General features: G+C 40.1%; 1 protein-coding gene across 1 annotated transcript in view; it reads right to left on the bottom strand.

The window, feature by feature from the left end:
• Nucleotides 1-4,421: 4,421 nt before the first annotated feature.
• The window catches only part of ELOVL2 (ELOVL fatty acid elongase 2), a 49,661-nt gene continuing 39,718 nt past the window's right edge, over nt 4,422-14,364 (bottom strand). The window contains exons 4-8 of the mRNA XM_027676199.1: nt 11,128-11,205; nt 9,795-9,966; nt 7,771-7,895; nt 7,118-7,252; nt 4,422-6,508 (exon numbers count right to left, since the gene is read on the bottom strand). Coding sequence (XP_027532000.1) covers nt 6,380-6,508; nt 7,118-7,252; nt 7,771-7,895; nt 9,795-9,966; nt 11,128-11,205 — 639 coding nt within the window. The 3' untranslated portion in view covers nt 4,422-6,379. The remainder of the gene's footprint in view (nt 6,509-7,117; nt 7,253-7,770; nt 7,896-9,794; nt 9,967-11,127; nt 11,206-14,364) is intronic.

Genomic DNA, 14,364 nt, shown 5'->3' with positions numbered 1-14,364 from the left:
TTATCTAAAGATAATGATTTGGCCACCAAATGGATGGATATACTGCCTTACTTTGAGTGTTCTGCTGATTGATTCTAAGTAAAATGTTGTTTGCATAGAATAACAATCTTGTTTTCTTCAAAATGATGCACTGTGCATGTGTGGAAAGGTATTCTAGAGTCCTGTGTGCCTTGCATGGGATATGTTAGGCGTAGCCTTTCCTGTGTGAAGCAGCAGTGTGAGAACTGCTGCCTTGACACCATTGCCACTCAATTCTGGGCTGCAAAGTTGAAATCTAAGAGGAATCTACTGGCCAGATGCCTGATGGCAAACTGGAGACTGTGGAGGGCAAGAAATTTGGAGCATTGAAGAGAAAATGTCAAGTGAGGCCATTTCTGCAACCAGTGACTTTTGGCTTCAAGGAGAGTTCAAAGTACAGTGACCAGCACTAGGATTAGACAAAATAGCATCAAAAGTCTCTTGAAAGCAAGCCACAGATAAACCATGCTATTTAATATTTTCCTATGCTTTGACAGAGTTCCCCAAATGGTATTGCTCTTCACAAACTGTTGCAGACACAGCATTAGTGCTAGGGCACTGTAATAAATTTGTGGTAACGTGCCATGTTTCCAAGCTTTCTATCTACTTACCTTATAAACCAACCTCAGATTACTGTGTGGGTTAGAGTCAAGGGAATCTTCCCCTGCACACAATGTATCTTCATAACAAAAGCCCAAACCCTGACAGGGTTTGTTTCACCACTGAAACAGCAGGGTGATGCTGGTCCTTCTTGACAAGGTCATTCAGGGTAGCACCAGCACAGAGAACAAGAATAAGCTGCTGTTGCTATTGCTTTACCATTTTATGCCTATTCCTTTAGCTTAAGTACTCCTGACTGGAGTTGACATGATATGAAACTTGTTTAACCACATCAAGGGGTGGTTGGTGCTTTCCTTCTGGAATGGTTTAAAAGAAAAGGCTGCTTCAACCCTGCCCTTTCTAAAGCTACAGATCCACTGGTCTGCCCTCTCCTATTCACAATGTTAAGGGCTGTAACCCTGATTTCACATTCAGTAGTTTGCGTTTGTTTCTTTGCGGCCTGGCCCTGACTATGCTGCACCCTCCTGGTGCTTTTCAGTATCTTTACAAAGTCTTTACAGCTGCTGTTTGAAAATCTAGGCTCTCAAAGCACTCAGTCAAAGTGAATTTTGGGAGATGAAGCTTTAACTTCTGTGAACAGCTCTGCTTGTGTCTGGTAATACTCTTTAGTTTTGCATCCCAGTAGCAGAATTTTCGGCATCCTCTGTCCCACTAGTGTGATGTTATGCTGTGGTGGCACCAGAAGTGACATAATCAAAACAGGCTTTAAGATATCAGCCTGAATAATCCAAGCATGTCTTCCTATTGCCTGGCTGTACCCTGTCCTAAATTTGTGGCTTTTACTACCTGAGTAGTAATGCAAGGTCCTAGCCCTAGGGATGTTATAAGACTTAAATTGCCCTGTTGCTTTTTATTGTAATCCAGAGTTCACACTGGTGAAAGTAAAGGGATGCCTTTTGTAATGTTACTCCCAGTACCAAGGTGAGCCTTCTACTAGTTCCCACCTAAATGTCTACATTCCATGGTTTTATTCCCCATGACCTGGCCAAACATGATGATGCAACCAGGCCTATTAAGGTGCTTGATGTGAAGCAGACCTAAGAATTGAGATGAACTGGCCACATTGTGACTGTTCTTATATACTGAATTCTGCAAAGCTATTCTGTAACCTGTCACTATAAAGCTTGGAAGGTGAGTTTTGAGCACTTCAAAAGGCATGGATAAAGGAAAGATCAGGGTTCCTTACTTATTAAAAATTATCATAATGTTGTATGCATCTATACTTTTAACTGTTTCATTGGAAAAGTCTGAACCCTAAAAGGCTGCTTTTAGTGTGGGTATGGGAGAGCAGAAAGGGATGTCATAGCACTCTAGATACCTTCTACTCCTGCACTTCTCTTTCTATCCCTTTATATGAAACACTTCAGCTTTTGAGCTCAGTGAGTTCCAGCTTGGTAACCCGCAAACTGCCCCAGGTGAAAATTTTGAACTTTACTGATGATCTTTCCATCTGTAGTCAGTAGCAGTACTGTTTGGAGACAACAGCTGGGACAGGAATGACTTCTTCTGACCTTGAACAGTCCAGCTCATACAGCTTCCTGCATTGTTGGGTCAATCAAGCATGTTTGAGCCCAAACTTGCTGAAGGTCTAAAGTGCATTTGGTTTCTACAACAGACCTGTAACTGGGTTACTGTAATGTTTCATTTTGGAAGGTAGGTAGTTGACCTTGGCATGTTTCCTTTTCCTTCTCACTTGCACTTTTAAGAGTGTTGTTAATCCAGATATTTATTTTATTTTCTTCATTTCAGTGCAAATAGATATAGCTCAATTTTCAATCTGTTAGGTTTCCTTAACACTTCTGAGCCAGAACAACAAAGAAGATGTGGATCCTGAGATGCCAAAAATGTGCATCAGAAAAAGAAATGAGCAATACAAAGTACAGGTTAAGGGCAACTGCTTTAAGCATTTTAAAGTCTAAACAGAGTTTAATATTAAACTGGTTATAACCCCTGCTATCTTCATGCTGTATCCCTTTCAGGGGGTGATGCTGTGCCAAATGTTTGTTTACCTTCACATTCTGTATCGGCACAATGGTCCCTCCAAGGTCTAGAGGGTTATAGTTACCTAATGTCAAGGCTGTACAAAGCCAAAGAAAATGATGTCCTCTGTGGCTGAAAATGGGCAGAGGAGCTGTGTTTGCCCTGGCCTGGAGATAGCTTGCCCTGCTTGTCAGTAGAGTGTGATGATATTGACTGGAGCACACTGGGACAGTCCTGCTTCTGCAAGCAGTAGGACTGTGTCTTTTAGACTGTGTCTAAAAGAGTACTGCACTGGAAAATAGACATGTTTCTAGGAACAGCTGAGAGCTTTTGTATACTGGAATCAAACACAGCAACCTGGTCCTACATTACAGGGTGACTGTTTTTTATCATGAGGAAGAGTTGAGAAAGCATGACTTAAAACCAGATCGTGAGAAAAACCTTGCAAGGCTGAGTCTTGGCACTAACCAGCAGTCTGATTTATCTTCTTTAATTTCAGTGTTCCTGGAATGGTCTTTAGTAATGCTCCTTCCTTCCTCCTCGTCCCTTGGGAAGTTACTTACATCCAAAACCAGTGAATCAAACTCAGTAGCTTTCTCCTTTACTTCCCTTTCCCTGCAGACACACCCTTTGGTGAGCCCAAACCAGCAAGGTCAATTGTTTGCATCTCTCCTCCCATGTCTGTATTCTCAAGCTGAAAGAAATGTTATTTTTGAGATTGATTTCTCCATTGTCTCTCCTCTGTTTATACCATCAGATTCCAATTGAAAGCAATCTGAGAAATAAAGGATGACTTGATAGGCAAGTACAAGCTTTGAATGAAGAAGTTATTGCAGTATTACCTTTGTTCAAAAACCAAGTTTTTACAGGTAGCGGGACAAAAAAACCACAGGGAAGCTTTACATGAACACCAGTGAAGGTGGTGTGTAAAGTTGTGGAGGTTGTTTCTCCGTCTGAAGTGTATGTCCTGAGAACTTTCTGAAAAAGTTTGAGAAAACAGTCTCAAACAGTTTGAAAAAGTAACCAGTTTCCAGCAATTTGATGCCTTAAAGAGGACTGGAGACAACCTGATAGTAAAATTTGTTTATTTACAGTGTTACGTGTTATAGGAAAATCAGTTTAAAAAGTCAATGCTTCTCTTTCTTCAAAGTTGCGGCATTTTGAAGATGTTAAGACATATCTCAAGAATTTTAAACATACCTGATTCCAGCCTTCCTGGCTGCTCTGGATCTGCAAGGTGAGACCACCTCAGGTTTTTTTCCTTTTTTTTTTCTTTTTCTTTTTTTTTTTTTCCCCAGCCCTTTGAATTTCAAGTAAGGCATTTATTTATTTCCTTTTCTTTTGAATGAGGTTTCAACAAAACAAAAGACAATATCTGTGGGTTTGATTGCCGTAGTAAACTTTAACACTTAGCGTGCTGCCGCTGCCCACCTTGATAGTCAAATGCACGCTTTGCCATCAAAAGATTATGGACTCTACTCAGCCTAAAATCTGTACTGAGACACATAACCCTTTTGTTGCCTGCCTCAGATGAATGGTTCAGCTAGTTCCCTTGTGCACTGTCTTGTCAGCTCTTTCAAAGCCCTCTGCCTTTACCCTGGTTTCCAGTATGAAGTTGATATCAGCAGAGCCCTGAAGCTTCCCGTTTACTTATGGTCATGTAGAACACCTTCAGTCAAATCCACAAATTTCTTACAACATGGGAGTTTTACAGTATCAACCAGAAAGGCCTACAAAGCAAAGGTTCTGGAAGGACTAATGAGGAATACTATATGCATGCAGTGTCCAGGCTTTGTGAATCCTTTTTTTTTTAAAATGGCTGCTTTCCCTCTTTATTGAATGTTAAATGAAGCAAAACACTGACTTTCAGACAGTGATGTTTTGTAGCCATCACATTCAAACTGAACTCTGACCCAAGACACCCTTCTTCATGCCATTTTCTCCTCTTGCTTTTGCTGGACAAACCTGTCTGTTCTTTCCCCCTGTACTGTGTCACTTCCTCACCCCTTTTCCTTTCTGTCTGTGAGCCTGAATGGCTGCAGTTTCTCAGGCTGCTCCTGATGAGGCTGGCTGCCCTGTGTCCATACTGGTCCCTGGAACAAACCTTCCTCCTGTCTTTGCTCCGGCAGTCTCCCAGAGCCCCTGATGACATATCATCTAGATGAGGACATCTAGAGGGGATAACTGACCCTCTAGAAGTGGAAAAGAATTGGAAAGCACGGTTTGGGACATCCTCCTCTACACACAGGCTCTCTGTGGCTTTTTGGTCCCTCTGTGCTGGCTGTGTGTGCAGTTTGTCCCCCTCCTGCCCTGGGGCCCTGCAAGGTGACAGGAGTGAGAGGACATGTTTTCTTTACAGAACTGCTTCATTCCAAGGGGCTTGCTGGGCTGGGTGACTCTGACAGGTGGGGTTTTTTGAGAGAATTTATACACATGAGAATGGAAATGACCACAATAACTTCACTGTGAAAAATTGAGTGGGGAAAAAAGTCTGTGTCTATTTTTAGTAGAGAAATGGAATGGGCTAAGTGAGAAAAGGGTGAGGGCAGATCCACAATGTGAACCTTGGATATTTTGAATTTCTAACTATTCAAGGGGTGGGGAGGGGAAAATGCAGCTAACTGAAGCAGTGTGGAATGTGGCAGGCTGTTGTGAGAGAGACACCTTTACAGCTGCAGACAGTAAGTATCTCCTTGCTTTCCCTGCAGAGGATTATGCCTCAGTCCCATCTGTTTCTCCAGTCAGAGACCAGTCTGAATAAGGTCCACCTGGTATAGAAATTCCTGTACAATATGCTTTGCTCATTGCTGAATCCACTTTTAAGATTTTCTGCAACTTCCAATCTATTAATATGTGGCATGTCAGTTTGCTTCAAATCAGCAGTGTTTGTATAGGATTAACTTTTATACATTTACACTCAGGATTTATCTTCCTGAAGTCGCTAAGCCCCTATTTCTTTCAACATCCGTTTACTCAGAACTCCTAATAATTAGCGTATCCAAAGTGACTTGTTTTGCTCTGTATTCAGAACACAATACTGGGCAGTTCCAGCCCCCGAAACAGCAAGTTTCTGCCAGCCTTCCTGGCATTTGAATCAGGTTGCACATATGTCAAGAAAGTTGAGTGCTGTGCACATCTGTCTGTTAACTATGGGATGGTGCACCTGGGCTCTGCTCTCTGTCATTTTCTTCCCTAGGCCTCCCACAGGATCAAAGGGCTCCTTGCTGGTGTCCACAGGGTGGGAATGTGCTTTGGGGAATGGCTGAGAAGAATAAAAGAGGGGTATGGTGATAGAAAAGGTATGATTCTCACCTTTCCCTCTGCCCTCTTTATTTTCCTGACCTTGGCCATAGTTTAGCTGGATGCGTTGAGTGCACTGTGAAGCCACGCCTCAAGACCTCTCACATGCACAGAAAGTGCTCACTGTGTTAGTCTGAACAGAGTCCAAACCTTTTGAAGGCATTGATGGATTTATCCATCAAGTGTTTCATAAGGCGTTTTTGTGTCAGCATTAGAGATCAGAAAGGTTTTCTTTTTCATATGAGAAAGATCTTGGCTTTCTATGTTCTGATGGTGATCTTTGACAAGACAAGTAATCCTACTCACTTTGTTAAAACCTAAATAGCAGTACATTAATAAGTGTCTGGTACAAAGAACTGATAAATGTAATCAAATAGGTTTTAAGCTAAAGCTTGTAATTCAGTCTTTTTTCTTCTTTTTTAAATTTTTTTAGGAAAAAAGGTCATAGGAAACACTATACTTATTGTGTCTTCTTATTGTTCTGGAATCCATTGGCAGCAGCAAAGTAGTCCTTATGAAAACCATTCTTGATGTCTGTTGTGACAGGGGTTTCCTTTATAGCTGTTCTTGAAGGAGCTTTCCGGTATGTCTATAAAAGCAAAATCCAAAATAAACACTTGGATTTATTTAGTGGCCCCCAAACACTACTTATTGTTAGCCGTAAATGAAGCTGTCTGGTGTTCGTTGATGCAGATGTATATATTTGCTTCAGACTGCATTAAGGGTACTGTACTCTTTTCATTGCTGTGGGTGATGCTACTTTACTAGTATTACTGTAATACTTGATGTCAAAAGAGATGTCAAGCCTTTAAACTAAAAGCTCTATGTATGCAGGCAGGCTGGAGCAGCCCCTGCTAAACGAGGTTGAAGTAAACAACGCAGAGTTGTTTGTTTCTTTTTCTCTAAGGACTGAGAAAGACTCAAAAAGTTATGCAACAAAGCAAATTCAGACCTCCTAAGTACTGCATGTAGTACCTGACTTGTTATACAAGTGCCGAAGAGCTGAGCTGCAACGAGGAGGTTATTGCTGAATAACTCTCTCGCAGGCATTACTATATCTATCATTAAGTGACATATATTTTAATACAAACATATTTTAAGTCCTGATGCTCATTCTACATCTGAGTCCATCAATACTGCTATCCAAAAAGTTATATTTTCCCCAGTCTTGTCAGAGACCCCTTGGAAGAGTGCTTACCTTAATGTAAAAGTTTATAAAGAGAATGACCAGTGTGGCCATGTAGGAGGACTGGAACATGAGGCAGCCAAATGGGAATCCACATGGCTTCACAGCTGCACTAAGTGTGTGCACAATAGTGAGCAGAAACTGGATCTGTGGAGGGAAGATAATGCATGACTATTTGCTGAGAAAGGGTCAGTGCTAGCTAAATCAGATGCAGCAGTGTCCACTAGTCCTGCTCTTTGAAAATTTGAGTACTCTTGAAAACTATCCCTTTCTAACCTCTGAATGTATTGTGAGGGTTAGGTTAAAATGGCACTCTTATGAAATGAAAAGAAAAGCAAGGGGTCAAAGGTCTTGGAGGTGGCTCTGTTAGATGGGTTTTATCACTTTTAAATCAATTTTTCTGTGATTAAGGAGCTTTTTTATGAAAGTTCAAAAATAATAGAATTTTGTGAACTGAGGAGTTTCTACTGTATTGTAGAAATAATTTCTGAACATAATTTCCTTTAAGTTATATCAGGCTGCACTAGTGACTTATGCTGTATGATAGTTCAATTCTAACTGGCTTAGTTGTGTAAATAACAATGTTTTTTTAATAGTTCATTTCATCCTCTCTCACATTTTGAAGGATTTCTGGTGGCTAATTTGAAAGTAAAATAGATACATACCAATTGTGCCTGAGTGAGGTATTTCTTCCACCAGAGATACTTGCGCATGGATGGGATGACTGACAGTCCGTAGTAAGAGTACATAAGCACATGAATAAAGCTATTCAAAGTGGGTCCAAAGAAACCTAAAAAAATCCACCAGGGAAAAAATTTTTATATACCAACTGCTAAAAAGTGAGAGAAGATATTATTGCTTGTGATGTCTCTTCTGTATGCTAAATATTCCTTTCATGCTTATCCTTTGCTAAAGACATTCCTGATGTGTAGAGATGCTGTCCTAGGGGCAACTGACAAACTGAATGATACTTCTTACAGGGTTTTTCTTATGCTGACTATTGTAATTTTATCCCATATTTTTCTTCTTCTCCACTTTTTTTTCTATTCTGTAGTTTACAGGCTATTTTTTTCTTTCCCTCCCAACCTTCTTCTTGCTATGAGTCTCCCCATTATTTGGGTAAGCTTTAAACACTGCTGTGGATGACTTTGCTGCTAGTATGGCAGCTTAAGGCCCTGGGAGGCATCCATGCTCCTGCTCTCTGATGCAGTGAGCAAGGGCTTTGCTCTGAATTAAACTAGCCCCTTGTGGCTGTGTTTGAGCATCGCTCATTTTCTTCAATGATTTTTCTGCTAGATGCAGATTTGCAGAATTTAATCCCAGATAATACCTTGCTGCTCTTATCAGCTACATTTAGTGAATACTAGTTCTAGGGCATGTTAATTACCCTCTGTACTTTACAGACTACAGAGAAGTAGCGGCATTACTCTGTCTGCTGTATGCTCATGTGTTTGATGGCATTGCTACAACAAGACAGTCTTGCCAGTTCTGATTTCTCCACTGATTAATTACTTAGCTACTGATTTTTCAGTCCCTTAATTATAGTAATGCAAAACTAGTGCAAAATGTGGGGACCAGGTTCAGACACATTAGAAAGCATAACCCCCCATTAATTTGTTTAGACCTCTAGAAATAGCTCCTATTTCTAGATTTGCTATGAAATCCTTGATCCCTGCTTCTACTTATAACAGTGATTTACTTTGATTTTGTGCTGCCCATAATAAGTGCCAACAAATATGAATTCTGCTTTTGGTTCTGAAAAACACCTGCAACTAGTTTCTTTACAAAATATTACAGTAGATTGAGGTGAGTCCCTTTGGTAGATAGGCAGAAAAATGTTTTTCTTCTCAATTCTGACAATACCTTCCACAGGATGCAGTGTGGAGGCCTGAAAAAGTGTGCATGTTGTGAGAGAGCTGAAGTAGTTCCCTGTTGTTTGGACTCACACAAATACCAAGTGACCAGTCTGTGGCACCATAAATCTTCCCCTCCTCAACAAGGGAGTATGATGACAATTACAGTATGCTTCTAAGAGCCAAGTAGTTTAGAGATTACTTTTATGAAATATTTTGAACCCAAAATACAATAAGGCAAAGGATGCTGCTATTTCTACATGGAGTACTAGACCGTATCGATCACTTCTAGCTATCCAGTGGTTTTGCAGACACATCTTTGTATGAGATGTGTTCTTATACAAACTAGGACAAACTCAAACTGGTATTTTAATTAGTGATTACCAAGTAAAGTATTTTGCTAAAACAGAGTGTCAGATTGATGCATACAGGAGTCAAACCTGTAAAAGTGCTATTGATTGCAGTTGTTGTGATTGATACCGACTTTACTAGGATCATGATTACTTCCTACACAGTTTTTGAGTAGGTCTTGTATGTGATCATTCTTGTGCACTACTCAGTAATGTTGTGCTTAAAAGTGGTTTGAAAAGAAGTAAATATGACAGGTTGTGGTGGCTAAGTGGAAAATCTAGGGCCTAACACTCAGGTATTTTTGGCCTAAACTTTTAACCATGCTTTTAATTTTACTGCAGTCTGCAGGTGATCAGCAGTTCTGAAAGGCTGTGAACCTTAAAGGTGCTATCACATCACACAGTGACACACTTCCTTTGCACGGTGATGTGATTACCCTCCAGCCACAGCTGCCTTATACCCCAGGTTAAGAAACAAACACTTACTTTGCCCACAAGGTATCCAGTTCAGAACACACCACCAAATGTTAAACATAGTGGCATGGTGATACACATGAAGGAAGGTGATCTGGCTGCTTTTCTTTCTCAGTACAAAGAAGATAGTGTCCATAAATTCAATTACTTTGGAAAAATAATACCACCACAGCACCTTGGCTACCTGTACAAGCAAGAACAAAGGAGCAGGAAATCAATATCTGTCCATGCAAGAGCTTAAGTATTACTGTACTTCTTCAGACCCTAGGCATGCAACTTCTCAGAAGGTATTAACATGCTATTGAAGGAGAAGCACAAGCTCTGGCTTCAATTTTATTTCCCTTTTCAGTGAAGCAGTTTTGAAAAAAACTGCACCTTTTATGTGATTGTATAAGTACATGATTATCAATATAATTTAAGAAATATAAACTTTGAGGAAGCATTTTCTAATTGTTTGGCTTTTTTTCTTTTTCAAAGGCACAGTTCTGTGGGTTGTGAGTTTTTCGGTTTTGGGGGTTTTTTTGGTGTTGTTTGTCATTTTTTAAAGATGCTACCATTCATATTTTTTTGGCACTGAAAAGATTTTGCTGCCAGCTTCTTTTTAAAAATCTGAATTCAATACTCCGTATAATGAAATATATCTCTCTCTAGAGCAGAGACATTTTATCAGAGCTCAGGATATGTCCTAGGACAGTTAAAGACAGATAGAAAAGGGGAAAACACCTTGTTGATGGGAAAAGGTATTTAACTGACCTTCTCCTTGCCATAACACAGGAAATTTTAAGGGTTGCGGGAAATTATATAAGTTAACCAATCTTTCTGCCCTTGAGCTCTAATGGCATCTGGAAAATAAACCTGATATGGGGAATGGAAGAAGGTTAATACATGGAATTGCTGTGATGCAGAAATAAGGGCTGAAACTAGAGATGAGTCAAGCCAGCACAATGTCCCTGCAGGTTTCCAGAGTTTACAGCTGGGCTTAAATCCATGTCCAGGTACAGTCCAACAAGACTTACCTTTTAGATCTTTTATCTTTGTTCAAAGTTTTTAAAGAATCTAATTCTCTGTTTTAATAGACAAGCAACACTGTTGTGACTACAGGTCTTGAAATGTGGCTTTTGAAAATATTTCCTATTGTGCTTTCCACTACAAGGATGCATTTATATTGAACAAAATATTACACTGCTTGGGCTACCAGCTATTGGACAACCAGATTAAAATGCTCATGTTAAAGATGTTACTGATAGCATCCTTATAACCTCCTTGAATGCAGAGGTGTTGCATCAGGGACATGCAGGGAAGGATTGCTGCGGATGTTGAGGGCTGAGCTGCTGCTGTCTCTCACCCGGATGTCGGCCTCCCCCGCACTGTGGAGGTTCTGGCACTGCAAGTTGTAGCCGCCTTCCCATGTTGCAAGGATGAGCTGGAAACAGAAAACAGAGGAATTATGTTCGTGAACAGATGGAGCAGTTTTTACCCCTGCAGTTCTCTGTGTTTATTGGAAAAAGCATCATGGAAGTACAGGAGATACCCACTTCTTCTGTTAACTGATGCTCTTAAACCAGATAACTTGCTAATATTTTCTATTTTAAAACAGGAAAGACATCAGTTGTGTTGGAGATACACTGAAATGGTGTATCTATTCCACTTCTTGAAGGCTTTGGAGCCTTCAAGGCATCCATTAAAATCTCTCATTACTTAATGCAATGATCCTTGCTCCAAAGCTTATGCTTGAACATTGTATCTCTGTCCTGAAGTGGTGTTGATAGAGTTTAACACAGCTACTTGTCCAAAATGCTACTTGAGGAAAAATTCCTGCAGGCCAAGCAAGCAAACAGAAGGCAAATCCACAGTAGTGCAAAGGGAGAAACATTTCTTAATGCCATACACGTCTCTTTATCCTGCACTGTTAAATGCTGGAGGAAGTAAAGAAGAGTGGACATAGTGCTGAATGGAGACGTGAATAGGCACACAAGCAATTTCTTAGATTCTGCATACATCATATTGGTAAGCAGACAGAGAAATGAAATATCAGTGTACCACACTGGGATGGAGCAGAAGGTTTGTAGAAAACCGTATGGTGGGTTTTGATGTGGAATATTTTTATAGTAATGACCACCTAAAGGACTCAGCATTCTTTTTGGAAAAGGGAGCATCATCTCTTGTCTATAAATGCGGTGAAGAATCCATTGATTTTGAAAAGGTCTTGTTTATTCTTGAATGTGTGCAAATTGGGGTTTGGGGCCAAGCTGAGCAATTCATGTTCTGGGGACTGTCTTACTCTCTACAGGTGGCGCAGTGAGCAGTGATGGGAGAAATACATGGAAGTGTTGTGCTGTAAGCAGAATTGCAAGATGCTGAGAGAAGTGGGTTGCTTTCAACTCTGGCACTACATTCACAGGGATGATTTGTGTTAGCACAGAAGGGATGATTTTTCCCTTCAGTTAACACTGAAAAGTATTGAATGTGTGATAGCCTATACAAAAGTGAAGTAGAGATATTCTCAGCAATCAAACTGAATTAATTAATAGATTTAATTCATTAAAAAATATTATTGATAATATTATCTGGAGAATTGGAAAATAGCCTAGAATGCTTATTATAAATTCATGTTAAAATGCAATAAAACCTGGAGAACCAGGGTCTTCTACTATTTTTCTTCTGAATTGCAATTCTGTGATTGTCCCTGTAACTTTGGTCATGTATGTGGCCAAAACAACCTGTAGAGATTGCAGAGAGAGATTAAAATAAATATTTTATAGATAACTGCTATATAACAATTGAAACAAGAACACTTATTTTTGGAACAGCCTATGTTTCAGTGGATACACCTGCAGCGTGTGGCAGAGTTCACCAAACCAAACAGGATGGGACCAGAATCTAAAAACGGGAGAAACAACAAAAAACCAACCAGAGTTCCTCATACAAATGCTCAGTGCAGATGAAACCACAACTTGTCTTGCTAGTTTGGCCTCTGCTTGGGTGTTGTGCCTACTATCACGTAGGGCTGGGACACATGGGCTCCTCTCCCTTTCCTGCTCTGGCAGTCAGGTGGGAAGTGGGGCATGGGCTGCACCTCTCCAACAAGCTGCAGAGGTGCTGAAGAGAAAGGGGTTAAAGCTTTGAGAAAAGCAAATTATGCCACTTCCTTTCCATATTATTTTTCAAAAAGCTGCTGAGTGGAAAAGGGGTCATTTCTGTTCTCCGAGTAGGAGGCAGAGGACATGCCAGTTCCCCATCTGTCCCTCCTGTGGCATGTCCTTGGTTCCCAGATCTGGGCCTATGCTGCAGCTGCCACTAGACAGCTGCTTCATGAGGGATGAAGAGAGATTAATGCACGATTGCTTTTCTGGGCAGCTCCTCTTGGTGCCTTCTTTGTGCACTCTTCTGCCTTGGATTTTGCCACAAGTGAGAGGTGACTGATCTCCAAGCTGAGTCTTTTGGAATAGGCAAGCAAAGCCTTATTGACAGGCTGTAGTTGCAGACTTGTTCTTGCTTCTGTCTTGTTACTTGAGAAATGCTGAAGAAAATGGAATTGTCATCTTGTTCTTGGCTGGGAACAATATGGTCTAACAGTGCTGGAGTGTCAGGAGCACATCTGGAGGCAGCACACAGGATGCCAGCAGGCTGCAGTGGTGACACCTGGAAGCTTTGTAAGGCATGGCCTCAAACATGGATATTAACAGCTCTGCCAGAAACCTACCATGCAAGATCTACTAATAGGAGCAGGAAGTAAATGATATTTCCTCTTGCTGTTTTATTTTTTTTCAGTCAGCTATAATGAAATCCACAGTGTCTGTGTAGATCTTAAGCAGTCATAGCAGAACCATCTCTACCTCTTGTGATTGCAGGGAATTGAAATTATGACCCACAACCCCCCAAAACTCTAACAACAAATAAAGAAGAAGAGGGAACTGCTTTTCCATTCTTGTGCATAGAGTAGAGAGGACCCTTTCTCCCGATTTTACTGAGAAACTATAAGATTTCATTGCAAATATGCACTATTGCATTTTGTTGTATTTGTTGAGTTACTTTTTGTAACTTAGGTCTGTGATATGATATGCCTGTAGTATTTTTTATCTAAAGCTCTTAAATAATTTTTCCTTATGAGGCATGCAATTTTGTAACATTTTTTTCCAAGATTAATGAAAACAATTTCACCTATTGCATTCTCTATCTGTAAATTCATACTTTTCCTATGCTTAAATTGGTCAAATTGTTCATATATCTTTTAATCTCATTGTAGGAATCTACTTTTTTCAGGTTCTAATTGCAAAAACACTTTACTCTCTCAGCTTATTTTTCTCTTCCTTTTAAAACCAACTCATTCCTTTGCTTTGCTGAAGAAACCTGGCCTCATAAAATTTTCTGCTGCAGTATGTGAAATGTTGGTTCACAGAAATTTGCTGGGAAAATTTGCTATTTTAGATATTTTGTTTAGTCTGTTTTATGACTGTTCTGATTTGTTTAAAATTACAATAAATTGGTATTTCAAAATTCTTTTATGTGTGTTGTTTCTTTTGTGTTAAAGGTTAGGAACTTTCCTGATAGTGCTAAAGGTTTTGGGCTTTTTTTCAAGTAT

This window comes from Neopelma chrysocephalum, unplaced genomic scaffold, assembly GCF_003984885.1.
Source record: "Neopelma chrysocephalum unplaced genomic scaffold, ASM398488v2 Primary Assembly neopelma1_26b, whole genome shotgun sequence".
NCBI classification, from domain to species: domain Eukaryota; kingdom Metazoa; phylum Chordata; class Aves; order Passeriformes; family Pipridae; genus Neopelma; species Neopelma chrysocephalum.
Note: the sequence above shows the minus strand (reverse complement) of the source record. Positions and strands in the feature narration are given on the sequence as shown.